Source organism: Ascidiella aspersa, chromosome 6 (genome assembly GCF_963924565.1).
Source record: "Ascidiella aspersa chromosome 6, kaAscAspe10.2, whole genome shotgun sequence".
Classification (NCBI taxonomy): domain Eukaryota; kingdom Metazoa; phylum Chordata; class Ascidiacea; order Phlebobranchia; family Ascidiidae; genus Ascidiella; species Ascidiella aspersa.
Genome location: NC_139452.1, coordinates 28388240 through 28404718, shown reverse-complemented (window position 1 = coordinate 28404718; position 16479 = coordinate 28388240). Strand labels below are relative to the sequence as shown.

The following is a 16479-nucleotide window of genomic DNA, read 5'->3' as shown; positions in this document are numbered from 1 at the left end:
GTAGCAAACAAGCAAACTGGAATTTGATAGTGTAAGACTACATACGACCCAAATGTTAACAGCAAATCTATATGGTACTAAAAAACTTTTGTACTGTTGTTTTTTGCATTTAAGTGAGGCGAAAACAAAACTATTAGCTATAGTACTATGCTATATTTCGAAACTGGGTTCTAATTCACTGTTGATATTCGTACAGGTGGGAATTTTGTGCCATTAACTAGCAAACCGGGCAATTCGTGCGCATCGAACCACATCCTGAAGATAGACGCCCACGAACACGTGCACGACTTCTCCGTCAAGAGCCGATGCAAATACTTTAAGATTAGCGAACAAGTCGCCAGCCAATTCACACACGTAAAGCTCTCGGTTCTTCAGGGAGACTTGACTTTGAAACGAGCCGATTTTCACGGTAAGAATAAGGCGGGGCAACCAATTTAATTTCTTCAAAGGTTTGGTAAACACGATTGTAGCAGACTCTTATTTCTTCAAGTTATTTACTTATCTCTACCCTTAAGGTTATCCATGTAAAATATCCGAAATAATTAATATTAAGGTTTATTTTAACAGATAGCTATAAAAGTATGCACTATTTTTAAGAAAATTGAACTGTAATTTTAAATGTTGGTTATAATTTCGGTATAGCCAGTCTATTTTAAAATCATTGAAAAAACAAAAGCACAATTAACGAAATTATCCTTTTCAGGGCTTCAAGATACAGAGTTCAGTAAGGGAAGCTGTATTGTCCTTACAGGGGCAAAAGTAACTTGGTCACATCGCACACACGTTTGTTCGGTCTACAAATCCCTAACATGGCCTCGAATACATTTAGTGGGATGGGACACAGGCGAAGGATTTACACTCAAATACAGGGCTTTCGGATCTGGTGGTGCGTTATAGTTGTATATTCAATTTCAGTACGTTTATTTTACAAAAGTGCAATAAGGTTGCATTGAACCACGGATCTATTTGCATTGAACGCTGTAACAATAATTAAATCAGTTACAAAAAGGCGTTGCATTTAACTTGCATTAAAAGCGGTAGAAAAAATGAAATCAATTGCAAAATAGTATCTTTTGTGACCTTTTAACTAAGAATGTCTAAAAATGTGGAATCGGAGCCGAAACCCGATGCCATGAGGTTTTATCGGTACCCGCTCGATATGAGGACGGTATCGGCTCGGTAAATTAAAAAGGAATTTTAGGCATTTGCTATGAAACGCAGCGAATTTTATTTAAAAGCTAAATTTATGAACAAAAGCAGGTTAATAACAAGTTGTAAACTTGTTACCTCTGAGGCCAATTACGTCATGACGTTTAAGTTTCATCTATTTTGCTTGTTTGTGTATAGTAATGACGTCATTTGGTGTGGGAGCGGATTCCATCGAAAACAAATTGGTTATTGGACTTATTTAGTTAATCTAAATTCGTCAACTAGTTCGTGCCTTTAAGTATAGACCTTATCGTTCACAATTTCCGCTAAAGTTGCGTCAATGGCACGAAGAGTGATATAGATAAATTCCTTGGACGTGCGTGGCACCTTGTCTAGGTTAAGTGGCAGACAGCCATGGCGCATGGACCGTCCCGTTATTATGATACAGTGTTAGTCACTTCCTGTATATCACGTGTGTTGCAATTAGTAAAGGCGCTCTATGCTAATTGTTTCCTCGGTACATTGTTTATACACGACGGTATTTCTGTCCTGTCAACAACAAAATAATGCAAAGTATCGTCTTTTAAATCCACTTCAAGACTAAAATCGCTGCAAAGATATGCAAACCATGACTAAAACTTATGTTTTTCGTCCGATTTGGAACCGATATCACCTTAGTATCGGACGATTGCTTACATTACAAATTGGTATCGGTTATCGGCCTCGATCCAATATTATCGGACATCCCTATTTGTTTGTCGAATACGATATTTAACCCTGTTTGTTACGCAGGGGTCAAAAGGTCAGGAATACCCAGCGGTAAGCGATTGTGTTTCTTTGAGTATGACTGGTAGCATGTCTTTTCTTTACTTCTCCGCTCAAATATAAACTATATTTTCTTTACAGATCACGATTATCACGAAAACGTAACAACGTGGACGCCGCAACGCGGAAAGTTCCCGTTTACTTGGCACAAAGGTAAAAGTGTTTTTTTTAACATGTGTTTTTGCTGATAAATTTTGTGCCTCAATACACTTATCATATGGATAAAAAGTGGTTCGTCAGTTCTGGTTTTGAAACCAGTGTAACCTAAATATAAGGGGTTTATCGTGTCAGGTATTTTATTAAACTGTAACGCCAATATCAATTCGTAGAAACTTAACCTGTGGGATAAAATAGTTTAGAACAAAACGCCCAGAAACTGATAAAGTGTAGTAGATGTTTATACCAGGTATAGACTTAAAATACCTTAGTTACATTTGTTATACACCTTAAAAAATAAAAGTGTTTAAAATAAGCACTTATAACGGACAAAACAATTCAAGCGTAGTCCTGGCGAAACCTATTATTAGAGCATTTCTCAAAGCTTACAGTAAAACTACACAAGGTCAACACCAACATTTATGTTTTAAAATAGGCAGGAGGCCAGGCGCGTCACACACAGGAGTAATTGCAGCGGTTGCGGTGACTGTTCTCGTGCTACTTGTTGTTATCATTGTATGTAGGTAAGAGGACCAGCAAATAGCGTATAACAAGCTTCAAAACATTTAAAAAAGTTCGGCCGATGGGTGGATGAGAGGTGGACGTTATTTACTAAGTGGCAATATGACCTAACGTTAAACTTATGTAAAAATAACGAAAGTAAAGACTTTAATAAACAATGGCCTTAAATTAATACCTACTTTTCATAGTTTTAAAACTTTGCACTATTTTTGAAAAGTTTCCAAAAACTATATTTCAAATTGATGGTTGTGTTGTATGACTTATAGTTGCTTACAGCAAATGAATCATTTTTGTAGCTTCCCTACAGCTGTATGACGTATACCAAGGAAAATATATATACTTAAATATAGAAATCAAAAATAAAAATATAGAGGTTGCTTTAATCGTTGTTTGAAAGGTTAAAACATGTTGCGTTAAACCTAGCATAAATATCAACGCCCATACAGAAGTAAGTGGCATATTTTGAACGTTTTGAATAATTATTTAATCATTTGCAACGTCTTACATTTTGGAATAAACAAAACGTTCAAAAATATCGTAACTGCCTTAATATGGGTTTGGTATTCGTTCTACGTCTAGCTACAGCCTCCAGCCATTATGCTCGAAATGTTACTTTAAGTAATTATATCCCAGAAGAGTGGAATGTGTACCAGGCATCGAGGTTCGCTTCGACAGATTCAAGGACTGCGAATGCTGCAGAAATCGCTTAACAAGGAACGAAAAAATGCACGAAAACTCGGCGACTGGAAGAGTTACCTTTGACCAATCGACCCAACAGGTCTACTTGGACACCGAATATGGCGATGGCGTATACATGGAATGCGGCGGAATCGCGGAACAGAATGCGGAAGAAGGTGGATCGCACATTTACGCGGACCCCGATCCACCCAGTCATTACGGAATGGTGCGGAATTCGCTTTATCAAAGCAAGTTGGCGCACAATGAAGACGGAGACCAGTGGAGTAACTACTGATTTCAACAGAATGTTTAGAATCGGGTTAATTTCCCTTAAATAGGTTTATTTGTTTGTTTGTATAAAGCAACGGTTTTAATAAATTTGTATATATGCAAAAGCAACTGTTATCACTAGGGCGATTGTTTTTTTCAGTTTTTTTTTCAATATTTAGAATCGGGAAAGTTTTCCGTATAAAAAATTTGTTTTGCAGTGGTGTCAAAACGTTTAAAATTACTTGCATGGCGGAAGTTCAACATTTTTAACGATATAGAATGTAAAGATTATTACAAAATGGCCGTGTAAAATGTATAAAATTACACTAAAAAACTGTATAGCGCAGCCTAGTGGAAACCTTGCTTCGCTTTAACCAACTCAATTAGTTTGGGTTAAGATTTTAACCAAAAAAGTTTCTTTTAAAATTTAAACTACCTTACGTTTCCTACTTTGGTAATCACGAACCGTGATAAAATTGTGTGTGTTTAATTTATGGTTTGGAATCTTTCCAATTATTTTGAATATTTACCACTGTGTTTTAATAAAAACCGTCAATGAGTAATCTTCGAATTGATTCATGCAATGAAAAACAGGGCTATTTCTGTGCAAGACGACATTGCAAATTGGAAAACGTGTGCTTAAATTGTTAAATGTGATATACCACTACTGCATTCGACTTACGTTCAATAACAAGAAACTGACAAAGTAAAGAAAATAATTTCTGAAAGCCAAATACAGGAATATTGCTAATTTTGAGCTAACCTAAGTCATTATAACATAAAATAACATCAACATAACATAAGCCATAAGTTTCTTTCCAATGGAGCGTAACGTCATATTCCAGAGTTGATCTGATTAATTGTTATTTATAAAGGCGGAAACACCGACGTATTGCATAAAGAGGTGACGTATACTGTCGAATTCAACAGTATATTTGCTTAAGTAATGTTGTAGCCGCCATGAACGAAACTTAGTTGGGTATAAGTATGAAGATTAAAAAAGAAAACGTACTTGGACTGCTGACAATTCTATTTACAAACCAAGGTAAGGTCACTAAAGAGACTTAAGTATAAAATAAAAGTGCATAACTACCTAAGTAAAAAGAGGTGACGATGTTGTGACTCTATGAGTAAAACTTGACCATTCTATTAAATCGATATGCGTTTATCATTGCCATAAAGTGTAAAATCAAATCCTATTCCTAACCTGGTATTATTGCGTTTAAATTAAAATCAGTATTAGTTGCAGTAACAAATATTTTACGTGAATTTTAACATAACAGCTAATAACCTTTGTTTTGCTTAAGTGACGGTGGAATTGCAGCCGAACGAATGCATGTGTAGTGTGCTTATATCTACTTCTAATGGAACCCTTGGATTTGTATCCGACGGAAGGAATACGATCTGTAACGTGACTATAAGTATTGCTCAGGCTTTATTACCTCCTAATATAAGCGATGTGAAAGAGGCTTTTGCAGACTGGTGCTTGCCTGGTAAGTTTGGTTTTAATGCGAGAAAACCTACGTTAGGTTATATCTACAACGTCCTATAGGTCTCACTACATGGGTGGCTAATCAAGGTGGCCAAACTTGCAAAATGCAAAAAAGAAACAACAGTTTTAACTTCCGAATCAATGCAAGAAATAGTTTCAACGTATCGTTTGGAGAAACTTCTTCTAAGGATTCTAACCGTGCTACGCACTGTAGGTTTGCCATATAGTGGTTAAAAATATAAAGTTTACAGCGACGTATGTTGTTTAGATTTTAACTGTTCAAGCAAGAACCAAATTCGCCCAATAACATCACCTACAAGAAAAACAACTACAAACAAAAAGACCAATATGATAATGTCGACCACGCCAGTATCACAACCCTTCAGTTCAGCAAACTCACGTAAGACCTATAACAGTCCCATTAGTTGGTTAAAAGTACAGTAATATCATTGCATAGGGGGGTGATACCTGATGTATAGCATAACTTCGTTTCCAATGGACGCTAAAGTCTTATTCCAGATTTGGTCTGACTAATTGTCACTTAGATAGGCGGAAACACCGACCTATCGCATAAACAGTTGACGTATACTGTCGATTTCAACACGTTTTGTAGATGCGATTTGAGAGAAATGGTGATACTATGTAATAACTATTTATTATCCTGCGAAATACAGGTTTACCACCGGAAGGTTGCACTTGTGATGTACAAATATCTACAGAATGTGAGGGTATTACATTTCTAACTGACGGAACCAAAGTTATCTGTTATGTGACCATAAATTTTACCCAGGATCATACACTTTCAGCTAATGAACAACTGAAACCAAAGTTTGAAAATTGGTGTCATTTAAGTATACAACTTTTTGCCATACTATAAAGTAGTTCGAAAATAGGCACATATACTAATTGGGATGTTTTCTGTTTTTAATAGGAGAAGAGAATAATAGTCAACCGCATTGTACCGAACAGAAATACATTGGAAATAGCGCAATCCAATTTCAAATTAAGACAAGTTCAAGCTTTAATATGTCGTTTCCCCGCAATAAGAATTCTTGTAATACGCTAAAGTATTACAGTAAGTTTATTTTTGACACCTAAATATACAACTAAGGACATTGCATTTTAAGTTACTCACTACATTTAGAATGCCCTAATACGATCAGACACCCTCAGAGTATATCGTCAAAAGTATTCACAACCGCAAACAGAAAGACCAATACGAAAAGTGCAACTGCAAATGAAATGACCGACGCACTTGAGATGACCACTGCCTTAACGACATTGCAGCAGCTAAAAACAACGTTGGGATCGCAATCACAGGGACACGCAAGTAAGTTCAATACACGTCTTTTGATTGACGTTGAGCAGTGAAATCAACATACACGTTAATCACACATACATTTCAGACCTGACATATGGCTTGATTGGAGCAACTGTGGCATTAATGCTGATCGGAATAGTCGTCATTCTGATTCTATGGCAAAGGTATAGTTAATAAATTTAAGGAAGAATATAAGATTTTATTCTAGGAGCTTGTTTACGACGTTTACCGTGTTCCTAAAAATGATGTCAATGGGAATTTCTGTAAACGGAAATAACTATAAAATACCTTGCATTAAATCACCGGAACCTTAAATTTTGTGCCAGGTGTACACTAATGTATTTAAAGAAAAGTTGATTGAACCGCCTTAAAATAATTTGCACAAAACACAAATTTGACAGAAATTTTTTGAACAAGCCTCCCCTATCATGATCAAAATTCAAAAAATTGTATAGTTTTTGTCTTATTATTACACAGGCGAATACGACTGAAAGCAGCTAAAGCCGTCATGGTCGCCAACCTGCAAAACAGGGGAGTAAAGGCAAGTCCACTCGGCGTAAACGACACCATACCAATCGGCAACAACCGGCCGGGAAACGTGTACGAGAAATACGAGCAGCGAGAAATGGTCGACAACGAACTATACCAAGCCCATGGTGGAGCTAGTGAAAGGGGCGATGGTCCTGATTACAATGCGGCTTATGAGATGGCCGGACCCAATGAGAAGCAAGTGGTGGAAAATGAACTATATAGGATGTAAACTGACTATACGTTTTGAAACAGATAGATCTGTATTGAGTTCTATCTTTTTCGATCTGGATTTTGTTTTAAACACAAACATATAACGAGCTCTATCACATATGAACCGCCCAATAGGTTTCAACACACACAATGAACTCTATCCGATGTGAACCGAACTTTTTAACAGATGCTGCCAATAAGTTCTATAACATCTCACTGTGCTTTAACACGGATTATGCTTTAATAAGCTTTTTTTCATATTATGATATATGAGCCAGTCACGTTTAAATTGCGACAATGAGCCCAGATCCCATTTTATATTTCTATGAAATCCGTAACGTATGACGCCCACAAGCAAATCAGATATTACAAATTTGCATGGGCGTCCAAAATATCTTTTAGCTACCGTGTTTCACGTTAAGCGACACTGATCCTTCAACTTTCCTACATTTCAGCATAAGTCTGTGTGACAGTTTTACAATTTCAAGTGACCAGCATTTTTAATTTTCCTTGGGGCTTTTTACGCGAATCAAAGCTATAATTAGATAAGGCGTGACTTAATGTGGCCGTTGTCAAATAGACGGTTTTTTTGTTTATGATCCTTAAAGCCATGACTGATTCCGTTTAAGTCATTTAGCAGTTGTATTTTATTCTGTTATTTCCTGTTTTATATTCATATTGTATTGTATTTCAAAGTTATTTGCTTCGCATGTAGTATGTTGTTTACATTATTGCGTGGTATCGTGTATACAAATGAAATAAATAAAGTCACTGGTAACAATATTCGTTATTCTGACAGCTACACTATATCTTTAATGAAATATTTGTTTAAACTTTGGCGCCAATAATGCTTATAAAATGACAAAGGAATACTTTTAAAAAAAAATGAAGAAAAACAGTTGGCTCATGAGGACAGTTTTGATTTTACTTATGATCTGGAAAGGTAAGTCCAAGTTGAGTTAGCCTTCATGCTTGCAGAATAAAGCTGTAAACCGAAATCACAATTAATCACAGGTGTGGAATCTTACGGCTGTTATTACGAAGAAGAAAGTAAAGTGCTTAGTTTCGTATCCGATGGATCGGTAGAAAAGGGCAGCATTAGCCTAACGTTTGTTTATGGATCGTCGTCGCCGTCGATAAATGACTTGAAAAATGCTTTGGAAAGTTTATTTTCACAGCATTGCTGGCAAAGTAAGTTATACTGGCATGAAGTCTAAACAGTTAGTATATAAGTTTGTTTTGTAGCCAATGCAACTGAGGTGAAAGTGAAACTTGACATCGGTTAAATTAATATGTAACGTCTCGATCTGTGTCGCTTCACCATAATAGTTGGACTGCTTATTAGAATGCTTCCATTTTTATTGCCTTTTCCTTTGTTTTGTACAAACTTAAACCTGGGAAAAGCTAACGTTTTGATAAACTTTATTGGGAAAAGACAAGTTATAGCCTATTGTTAAGCATTTGCAACAATAACTTTTCATGGACCTACAATTTAATGAAACCATCGTTATTGATAACCCCCATACTCAAACATATACATATGTCCATACGTTTAAGTAAATGAGTTTGAGGTACAAAAAAATAAGATTTTAAACACAGAGCATCGTCCGGCTCTAGACAGTCACGAAGATCAAAAATGTGACTTCGATATTTCGATATGAGGTTAAATGCCCTAATGGTAGAGAATGCCAAAATGTGACGTTCCAAGTGTCAGCAAACAACAGCTTTGAGGTGAATGTGAGCTTGCTGGACTCGTCGACGTACAAGATATTAAGTAGGTTTTACTTGTGGCAAACTTTTATACGTTCACAATAAGAGTGACACACCATTCAGTACAACTTAACATTTGTTGCAGTTTTTTGGTTGCAATAGTCACGTCCGAGCGTTTAAGTATAGCAATTTAGCGCATTAAAATATTTTTGAAATTAAAAGTGTGCTACATCAGAAGGGCATGGTGCGTTTAAAAAATATTTTATTAATAGATACGTTGTAACGGTTTAGGGGCATTTTAAAACAACTAGAATTTTTTTGTGTTATAGAACTTGTTAGGTTGCATCTCAGTACAGTACTGACACCAGGAACAAATGAAAAAATAGTTCTAAGAAACTATAGCTATCAGGATGCAACGATAAATAATTTGCGCCAACCATGGTTAAAGCTTATGAGTCAACTTAAAAGTATATTGCAGTATGACGGGTTGTTTACCGTTGCCTACTTGCTAGAAAACATAGTCAATAAAGTTATGATATCAAACTGTCGGTGGATTGCAAGGTAATGACTCCTAACATACGTTTAAATTTGACAGATTACAGTTGTTCGCCTTCTGGGATGATTGTCCAGTCGACAACCGCAACGCACATTTCTATGACGAACGGATCGCGGGCAATCACCATACCGAGTATGGCGTCACAAATGCCCAACAATGCGACGCGTGTTGCAACAGAAGGTGCAGTATCGGGTAGTTTAAATTAAACATAAACATTCTGTAAAACTCAGGCGCAACACAATTTTAAATTAAAGCACTCCATTTAAATATTAAGGTCACATAAATTATGTTTAAACACAACTCCTTCGTTCTGTTTTTACGAAAACATATCGCAAAGTAGAACCCAGCAACATGTGTGGAAGACAAAGTAAAAGCAATGGCTTCAATTCGATTATTGTTACTTCAACAAAGTTATTTCTACAGATACAAACGCCAATACAAGACTTACAAATGGTGTGGTTGGAGCGACCGTTGCGCTAGTACTTATCGGAATATTAGTCGCAACACTTGTTCTATGGAAAGGGTGGGTATGAATTAAGTACGAAGGTCAATGTATAATAATTGAACCACGTCTTATTCTTATTAAAATAAACATGGCATAATCGATAACAGTTTTAACAAGATCCAAAACACAATAAAATGAACAACAAGGGCAATAAATTGGGCAAGGGCAAACAAAAAATCTCATTTAAAAAATAGCCAAAGTAAGTGGCGTGTTATGCGTGCCACTCTACCCTTATCCAATGTTAAAATCAGGTTTATTTTTTGCTTAACCGATATTTTCATATCGAGTATTAGAGCCAATCTTCACCAAGTTAATGCATAAATGCGCTCTAAAAGTGACTTTTTCATCAGATGAGTTATTTGTTTATGTTAAGGCGAAAACGAGAAACTGACGCCGCCGCGGCCTCGATTATAGAAAACAGCGAAGCTCAGGGTCGGAAAGACACAACTACTCCAACTTCAGCAAGCAACTTCGGAGCGCATTTATACGAGGAATGCACGGGCAGAAAGGAACTAGAAATGGTCGACAACGTGTTGTATCACACACACGGTGAGAATAATGAACGCCAGGTGGTAAACAACGTGCTCTACAAAGAATACGGCAGAACACATGATGCCGCTAATGATCGAAAGACAAACGATGACTACGAAATGGCCGGGTCAAGTGAAAAGCAGGTTGTTGTGAACGAATTGTATCGCATGTAACTGCGTCATTTTGTACGCTGTGCAAGTCTCTAGAACTTGATTGTACAATATATTTTCAACCACCTTGATTTTTTTAGTCCTATCCCTGACTAAAACGCACCATTTAAAAAGAAGATTGTTTTAAATGTATTGTATGTTATAAACATGTGGCGTACCGTAGTGCAATCCTGAAAGTTTCAGTTATAATGACGGGTTTTTCGCTATGTGCGGTAACTAGTTAATTATAAACGCTCTACAAATCTTGTAATTGGTGTTAAAAATAAACGCAACACTTTGATCATGATTTATTTTATGTAGCACTGTATTTAAAGGGATTTATACTGCTAGTGCAATTTGGTTCATGTAAAGATTTACCGTAGTATTATTGCTATACTTTTTTAAACATAAAAGCATTTCTAGGAATTTGGTGCAACTTAAGAAGACATACATTTTAAAGCTTTTAAGATGCTGTTTCAGTTTAATTCCAAGTCCTAAACATTTACTTGTACGACCCTTTTTTTGCAAAGCACTACCAAAATTGTGTTCGTTTTTTACTCTGAGTGTATTTATAAATGAAATTTGAATAAATCAAACGCTAAAACGGCGTCATAATTCGGCGAACAGTGGCGATTACGCTATTCAATCATCTGCGAAGGCATCCAAGCAAAACCCACACATTTACGAATATAGAGCAACATCAAAGCAAGCGAATGCAACCCGACTCCCTAATTGGAATCCCGGTCCCTTGATGTCCCAGTATGACGTAGCTAGCATATAAGGCAAAGCGCTGTCTACGGTTTCAGGCATCTTTTGGCGAATCATTTTCAACACGTCAGGTGCATATGAGCCATGGCCTGCGGTGGTCGCGACAAATAAGGACTTGTGACCGAGTTTAGCCTGGGATGTGCATTAGTCCCTCCTCGAGTGTATATGGGGTGAGTAATCAGTCGGCGACGCGTTTTAAGACGACTGGCGTAGTAGACTGGCTAATATTTACTGCATTGACGCGCGTCTGGAAGGTATACCTTGGCATATTTGAGTTGTAAGAGCTGATTTTTTGCTTGATTTACGGTCGCTGTCTTTTGGATTTGCAATGGAATATTTGCGGGGATTCTTACTTTTGGTTGTTGTTTGTCTGACGCTATCTGGTGAGTAGGACTGTTTTTTACCTTCAAATATTCAATGTTTCGTTTTATGGATTTTAAAATACAGAATCCTGTAATTATCCAACTTGAAGTAAAATCATACTATAATCTGTTAAAAATAATAATAAAAACAGATCCTATCTTGGCTGTGGAGTTTTTTGCTAGTATAATCAGCAAATATTTTTTTCAATAATAGCGATAAAAAAGTTATTGGACAAAAATCGATGATTCACCAACATAAAAAGCAATTAAAGGAAAATACATATAAAACCCTTAGCGAAGGTTGAAGAATAAACTGCAATTTTGTTTTTAATTACACCAAAAAAGTTTGGTTCAGTTGAACCCTTGTGTAAAGTATAAAAAAATTTATTCACTTTATTCAATGGTTTTCCTTTACAGAAAACGCGCAAGGCGAAGGTTGCTTCTGTTACGCGGAGATGTTTTTGGGAAGCGGAACCGTTGGTCTACAGTTTGCAGTAACGCCCGCCAATATAACTTGTCGCGTGGTACTTAACATTACTAGGGTCGATCAGGTTCACCTCAATGTTCCGCAGGCCAACTTTAGAGGAAATTGCACGAAAAATGGTAAGATAGAAGCTATTAAAACTAAACCCACAGGAATTTAATTATTTCGCTTTAAAATCGTTGGATAAGTTTTTGTGGACGATATTGGAACAGTTTGATAAGTTAGAATACCAAATCCCATTTACAAGTAGGTAGCATTTCGAATGTTTCTAATATCTATTAATTCATTTTCAACATTAAAATACTACCTCCTTGACTAGCTGCTTTGATATTCTTTCGTTCAACTACAACCCCCGATTATTATGCTCCACATTTTGATGAATACTAGATTGAACAATAGAATGTAAAACATCGCGTGATAGATTAACGAAAGGTCAAGCAGAATATAACTATGAGTGTCAGTTTGATTCTAAATTGAGAAAATGACTAAAGCAAAAACTTCCGAATGCCTTAAAATTTGTTTTATTACCTTTGAAATATTTAGACGAGCGTCAAGCTTCTTTAGTTTTCACGTGTTTAAGTTTTGCTTTATTTGTTGCAGGTACAAGTTGCCTGGTTTCTTACACAAAATGCACCAACTCTAGTCTACCCAGCCTTGTTGAATTCAATATTGACGGCAGACTACCGCTTTCTATGAACTACTGCGCTTCTAACTGCACTGGTACATTTTCAATTTTTTGAACATTACATGTCTGAAAAAAAGCTCCAATATTAGTAAAGTGTCGTAATCTTTTTTGTTTTTTCAAGATAAAACATTGCAAAATCGCGAATGTTTACCGGTAAAACTGAATTACACTTTTAATTTTTATTCCAATCTACAGTTATTTCATGTATAAAAGGGTGTATCTTTATGGAATGCAATAATATTGGCAGAAGGTTTCTGCTTATCGATCATTGTTCCTCTGACGCGTATATAAAAAAAACTCTCACAGCCGAAGCTTAAAAACCCAAGTGAAACACAGGATCACACTTTTTTAAGGGGTAGATATTTCGCATACACTGACACCGTCAGTTCCTTATTCAAATAGAATTCAGAACTGTCAAAAAGTCTCGTAGGGTTGGTAACCAATAACTACATTACAGGCCAGCAAACCTAAAAAACTTGAAATACGTGTCCTTTTTCAACAAAACCTTATTTTGTAACCTGTATATGTCACAGGTGGTTGTCACGGAAACACCGTAAACTACCTGGCTTGTGCCGGTAATTTCCCCGCCTTTCCTAATACGACTACAGCGATGACTAGCACCAGTGCCACAACTGGCACAGTGGCAAATGTCACCAATGCCACGGTGGCAACTGCCACTAATCATATGGTCACAGAAGGCAGTGGCATGGTTTCAACGACGAAAATAGCGACAACGACACCTATATCGGAAGAAAGGGGTAAGTTGTATTTAATTACACAAATAACATACTATACTACGTTTCAATACGAGCTTGAATTGTATTCATACAAATCTACTCTATTTACTCGACATTTTTGGCTTTGGAATTTACTATCATCACAGATCCGTGTATAGTGTACCCAAGCAAAAATAATATACGGCTATTAAACCTAGTACTATGTCATGCTATACTTTCAAAGTGCAATTTGAAAAACTTTTTAACTTTCTAGTAGACGTATTTAATTGTTAAAGGTCATATCCGACCATGAAAGATACCTAAAAAATTTAAATCGTTTTAGCCCATGAAATTTACCTTAAAACAGCCCATCTATATACAAAACAAATTCAGTTTTCAGACTATTGCGGCCTATTATCGAGGTCAATCAATTGGTGGGATTAAATCGATTCCGGCTTTAATGGCACCATGAGTCTCTTTGTGCGACTTACTTGCACTTTTTAAAAATATTTAGTAACTTAGTTTAAAAAGTTTTAGTTTACAAACACCTACAACTAACGATTGTACATGTTTTTTCAGTTTCTGGAGCGACATTATCAGTGGGGATCATCGTCGCTATAGTGATAGCAATACTAATCGTTTGTGTTGTCATAATCGTGGCCGCTATTTTCGGACGAAGGTAAGGCATTATTTGTGGGCAACATTATTAGCACGCCTGCAAAGACAACTTTTTATTGCTAATTATAATGTAATTAACGTTATGAGCCGATCGACTGTTATTAGGGTATTTCGAATGCACTTTAAAAGTGGTTTATATATTGCTTAGATTAAAACTATTTTTAATCCTTGGGTTAAAAATCTTTTGAGTAAATCTTGGGTTAAAAATATTTTAGGTAAATCTTTCTACGCTAAAATTGGAAACCATTTAGACGTAAAAACTAATTGTGCTTTTCTTAGGCGCTACAAAGAACGATACGAAGTGGAAAGATCGCGCAAACGCCAGATGGGGCCACAGAGTCGCGCAACTGAGAACAATGGAAACGCGCGAGCTAATGGCGCAACAAACCAGCAAGGCAGTAATGGCGTGGCCGCTCATGATAACGAATGGTCTTCAGAAGGGACAGTGGAGACTGGGAACAACGCAGGAGCATATGCTTCTGTGAACAAAACCAATTCACAAGCACCTAAAGTAACCTCCATGTGAGCTTCGAATAAGATGCGTGTAAATTCCGAAGGTTGGGCGTTCGAGTCCGCAGGTTGACAAAGTGTGGTTTAGCAAAACGAAACCGTTTAATATGAACTCAGGGCGAGAGATTTTATTTGAATTATTACAGCTGATGTGAATATTTACCATGAACCAGTGATTTCTTAACTTTTTACTAAATTCCAGGTGGCGGATGGTTTTAAATTTTAATGACTACCTTTCATCAAAAAAATATCGTGAAAGGAAAAACGTTAAACAATTAAGTAAAAATAAAAGTAAATAATATAAAGCATAGATCATACGGGTTCACTTGCTTTTTTTAAACCATTTATTCATTTTGAGTTGGTTTGTGACAAATACTTTCATTCGACCCCCTTAAACTGCGTAACAGTCCAATGGGTTCTTGGACCCTATTTTGGGAACCATTGGTTTAACTAAACCTTACACTTAACTACTTTTAGTTTTGAATTTGTCATACACATGTGAATAGAATATTACGTATTGTTTTAAATTTGATCTGTTTCTAAGTCCTCAAATTAAAACCCCAACTGTTTAATTAATGATACGTATCTTGGCAATATAATTTTCTTTCCATGTCTGACTTCAAACTTGAACAGGCATTATTTTTTCATGCTTTACATTGTGATTTATCGCTTTTGTGTTAGTATTAATAAACTCAACGCAGTGTATTCTTTTGCGCATCAAATTTGGAATGGAATACCTTACTGATTTGACGAAGATGTAGAACACTAGTTGAGTCATACCTAAAAAAGGGATAGTGGTGTAACAAACATACATCACGAATGATGTTAACGAAATTAACGTGGGCTATACATGGTTAGTTTAAAATTACTCATAACATGTAATTTTCAACGGCGGTTAAACAACTTAATATTAAGTTATGACGTTTTAAATGAGTCATAGATGTTTCTCTAATTGGCAATTGGGAAAAATAAGAAAATAGACCAAGGTAAATATAAAATTAGACCAACTAAAACAATTATGTGAATTGGGTGTCAACATAGGCGCATGGTTAAAATTTGAACTCGTTTCCGATATTCGTGTCAAACTTATATTTATAGATTTAAACTTATGAGACATAACTATAAGTGGCGTATTAATTCCTGTAAAAATAAAAACGTTTGCTATCCAGGAATAAGGAAATATTTTATGCTAAGGAATAACCTTTAGAATATTAGATCCTGTTTGATATTTTTTATTTTGCGTTCGCGGAGCATTGGTCGATCTAGCACTCAATGGTTTCAAATTAAAAAAAACATATACACACATAAATAAATCAAATAAATATATACAAAATAAAATCCGCCAGACACGTATAGCCACGTTTATACTTTAATAAAGATGTCCATTCACAGTTTATATAGACGCCCCTGTATATAATTCAATAGAAAATACTAAACATAACAAAACATCCACAGAACCACGTGTAAATATGTTTACAAGGGAAAACACACCACAAAAATCCATCATTACCCACTGACACGTCATATACCCGCACGCTTCAACGGCGTCTACCATCCTCGCTAGTAAACAATAACGCGGCGGCAAAACGCATGACGTCACAATCAAAGCGGAAGCTGCGTAACAAATCGCAATTTCCGACCACGTGATCAGGCCCACGCTATTATTGCGTG

At 36.2% G+C, this 16479-nt stretch overlaps 2 protein-coding genes across 2 annotated transcripts in view; one reads left to right on the top strand and one right to left on the bottom strand.

Moving 5' to 3' along the window:
- The window catches only part of LOC146141129 (nesprin-1-like), a 340733-nt gene that overhangs the window by 261267 nt on the left and 62987 nt on the right, over positions 1–16479 (bottom strand). The gene's annotated exons all lie outside the window — the stretch shown is intronic.
- Positions 6502–7892, top strand: LOC146141133 (uncharacterized). The gene is made up of 2 exons (XM_083392903.1): positions 6502–6577; positions 6891–7892. The coding sequence occupies exons 1-2, from the start codon at positions 6537–6539 to the stop codon at positions 7171–7173; spliced, it is 324 nt and encodes a 107-aa protein (XP_083249029.1). The 5' UTR covers positions 6502–6536; the 3' UTR covers positions 7174–7892.

Coding starts and splice junctions, on each gene's coding strand:
- LOC146141133 (XM_083392903.1), top strand. CDS start 6,537: ATGCTGATCGGAATAGTCGTCATTCTGATTCTATGGCAAAG. Junction 6,578..6,890: donor ATTCTGATTCTATGGCAAAG/GTATAGTTAATA, acceptor ATTATTACACAG/GCGAATACGACTGAAAGCAG.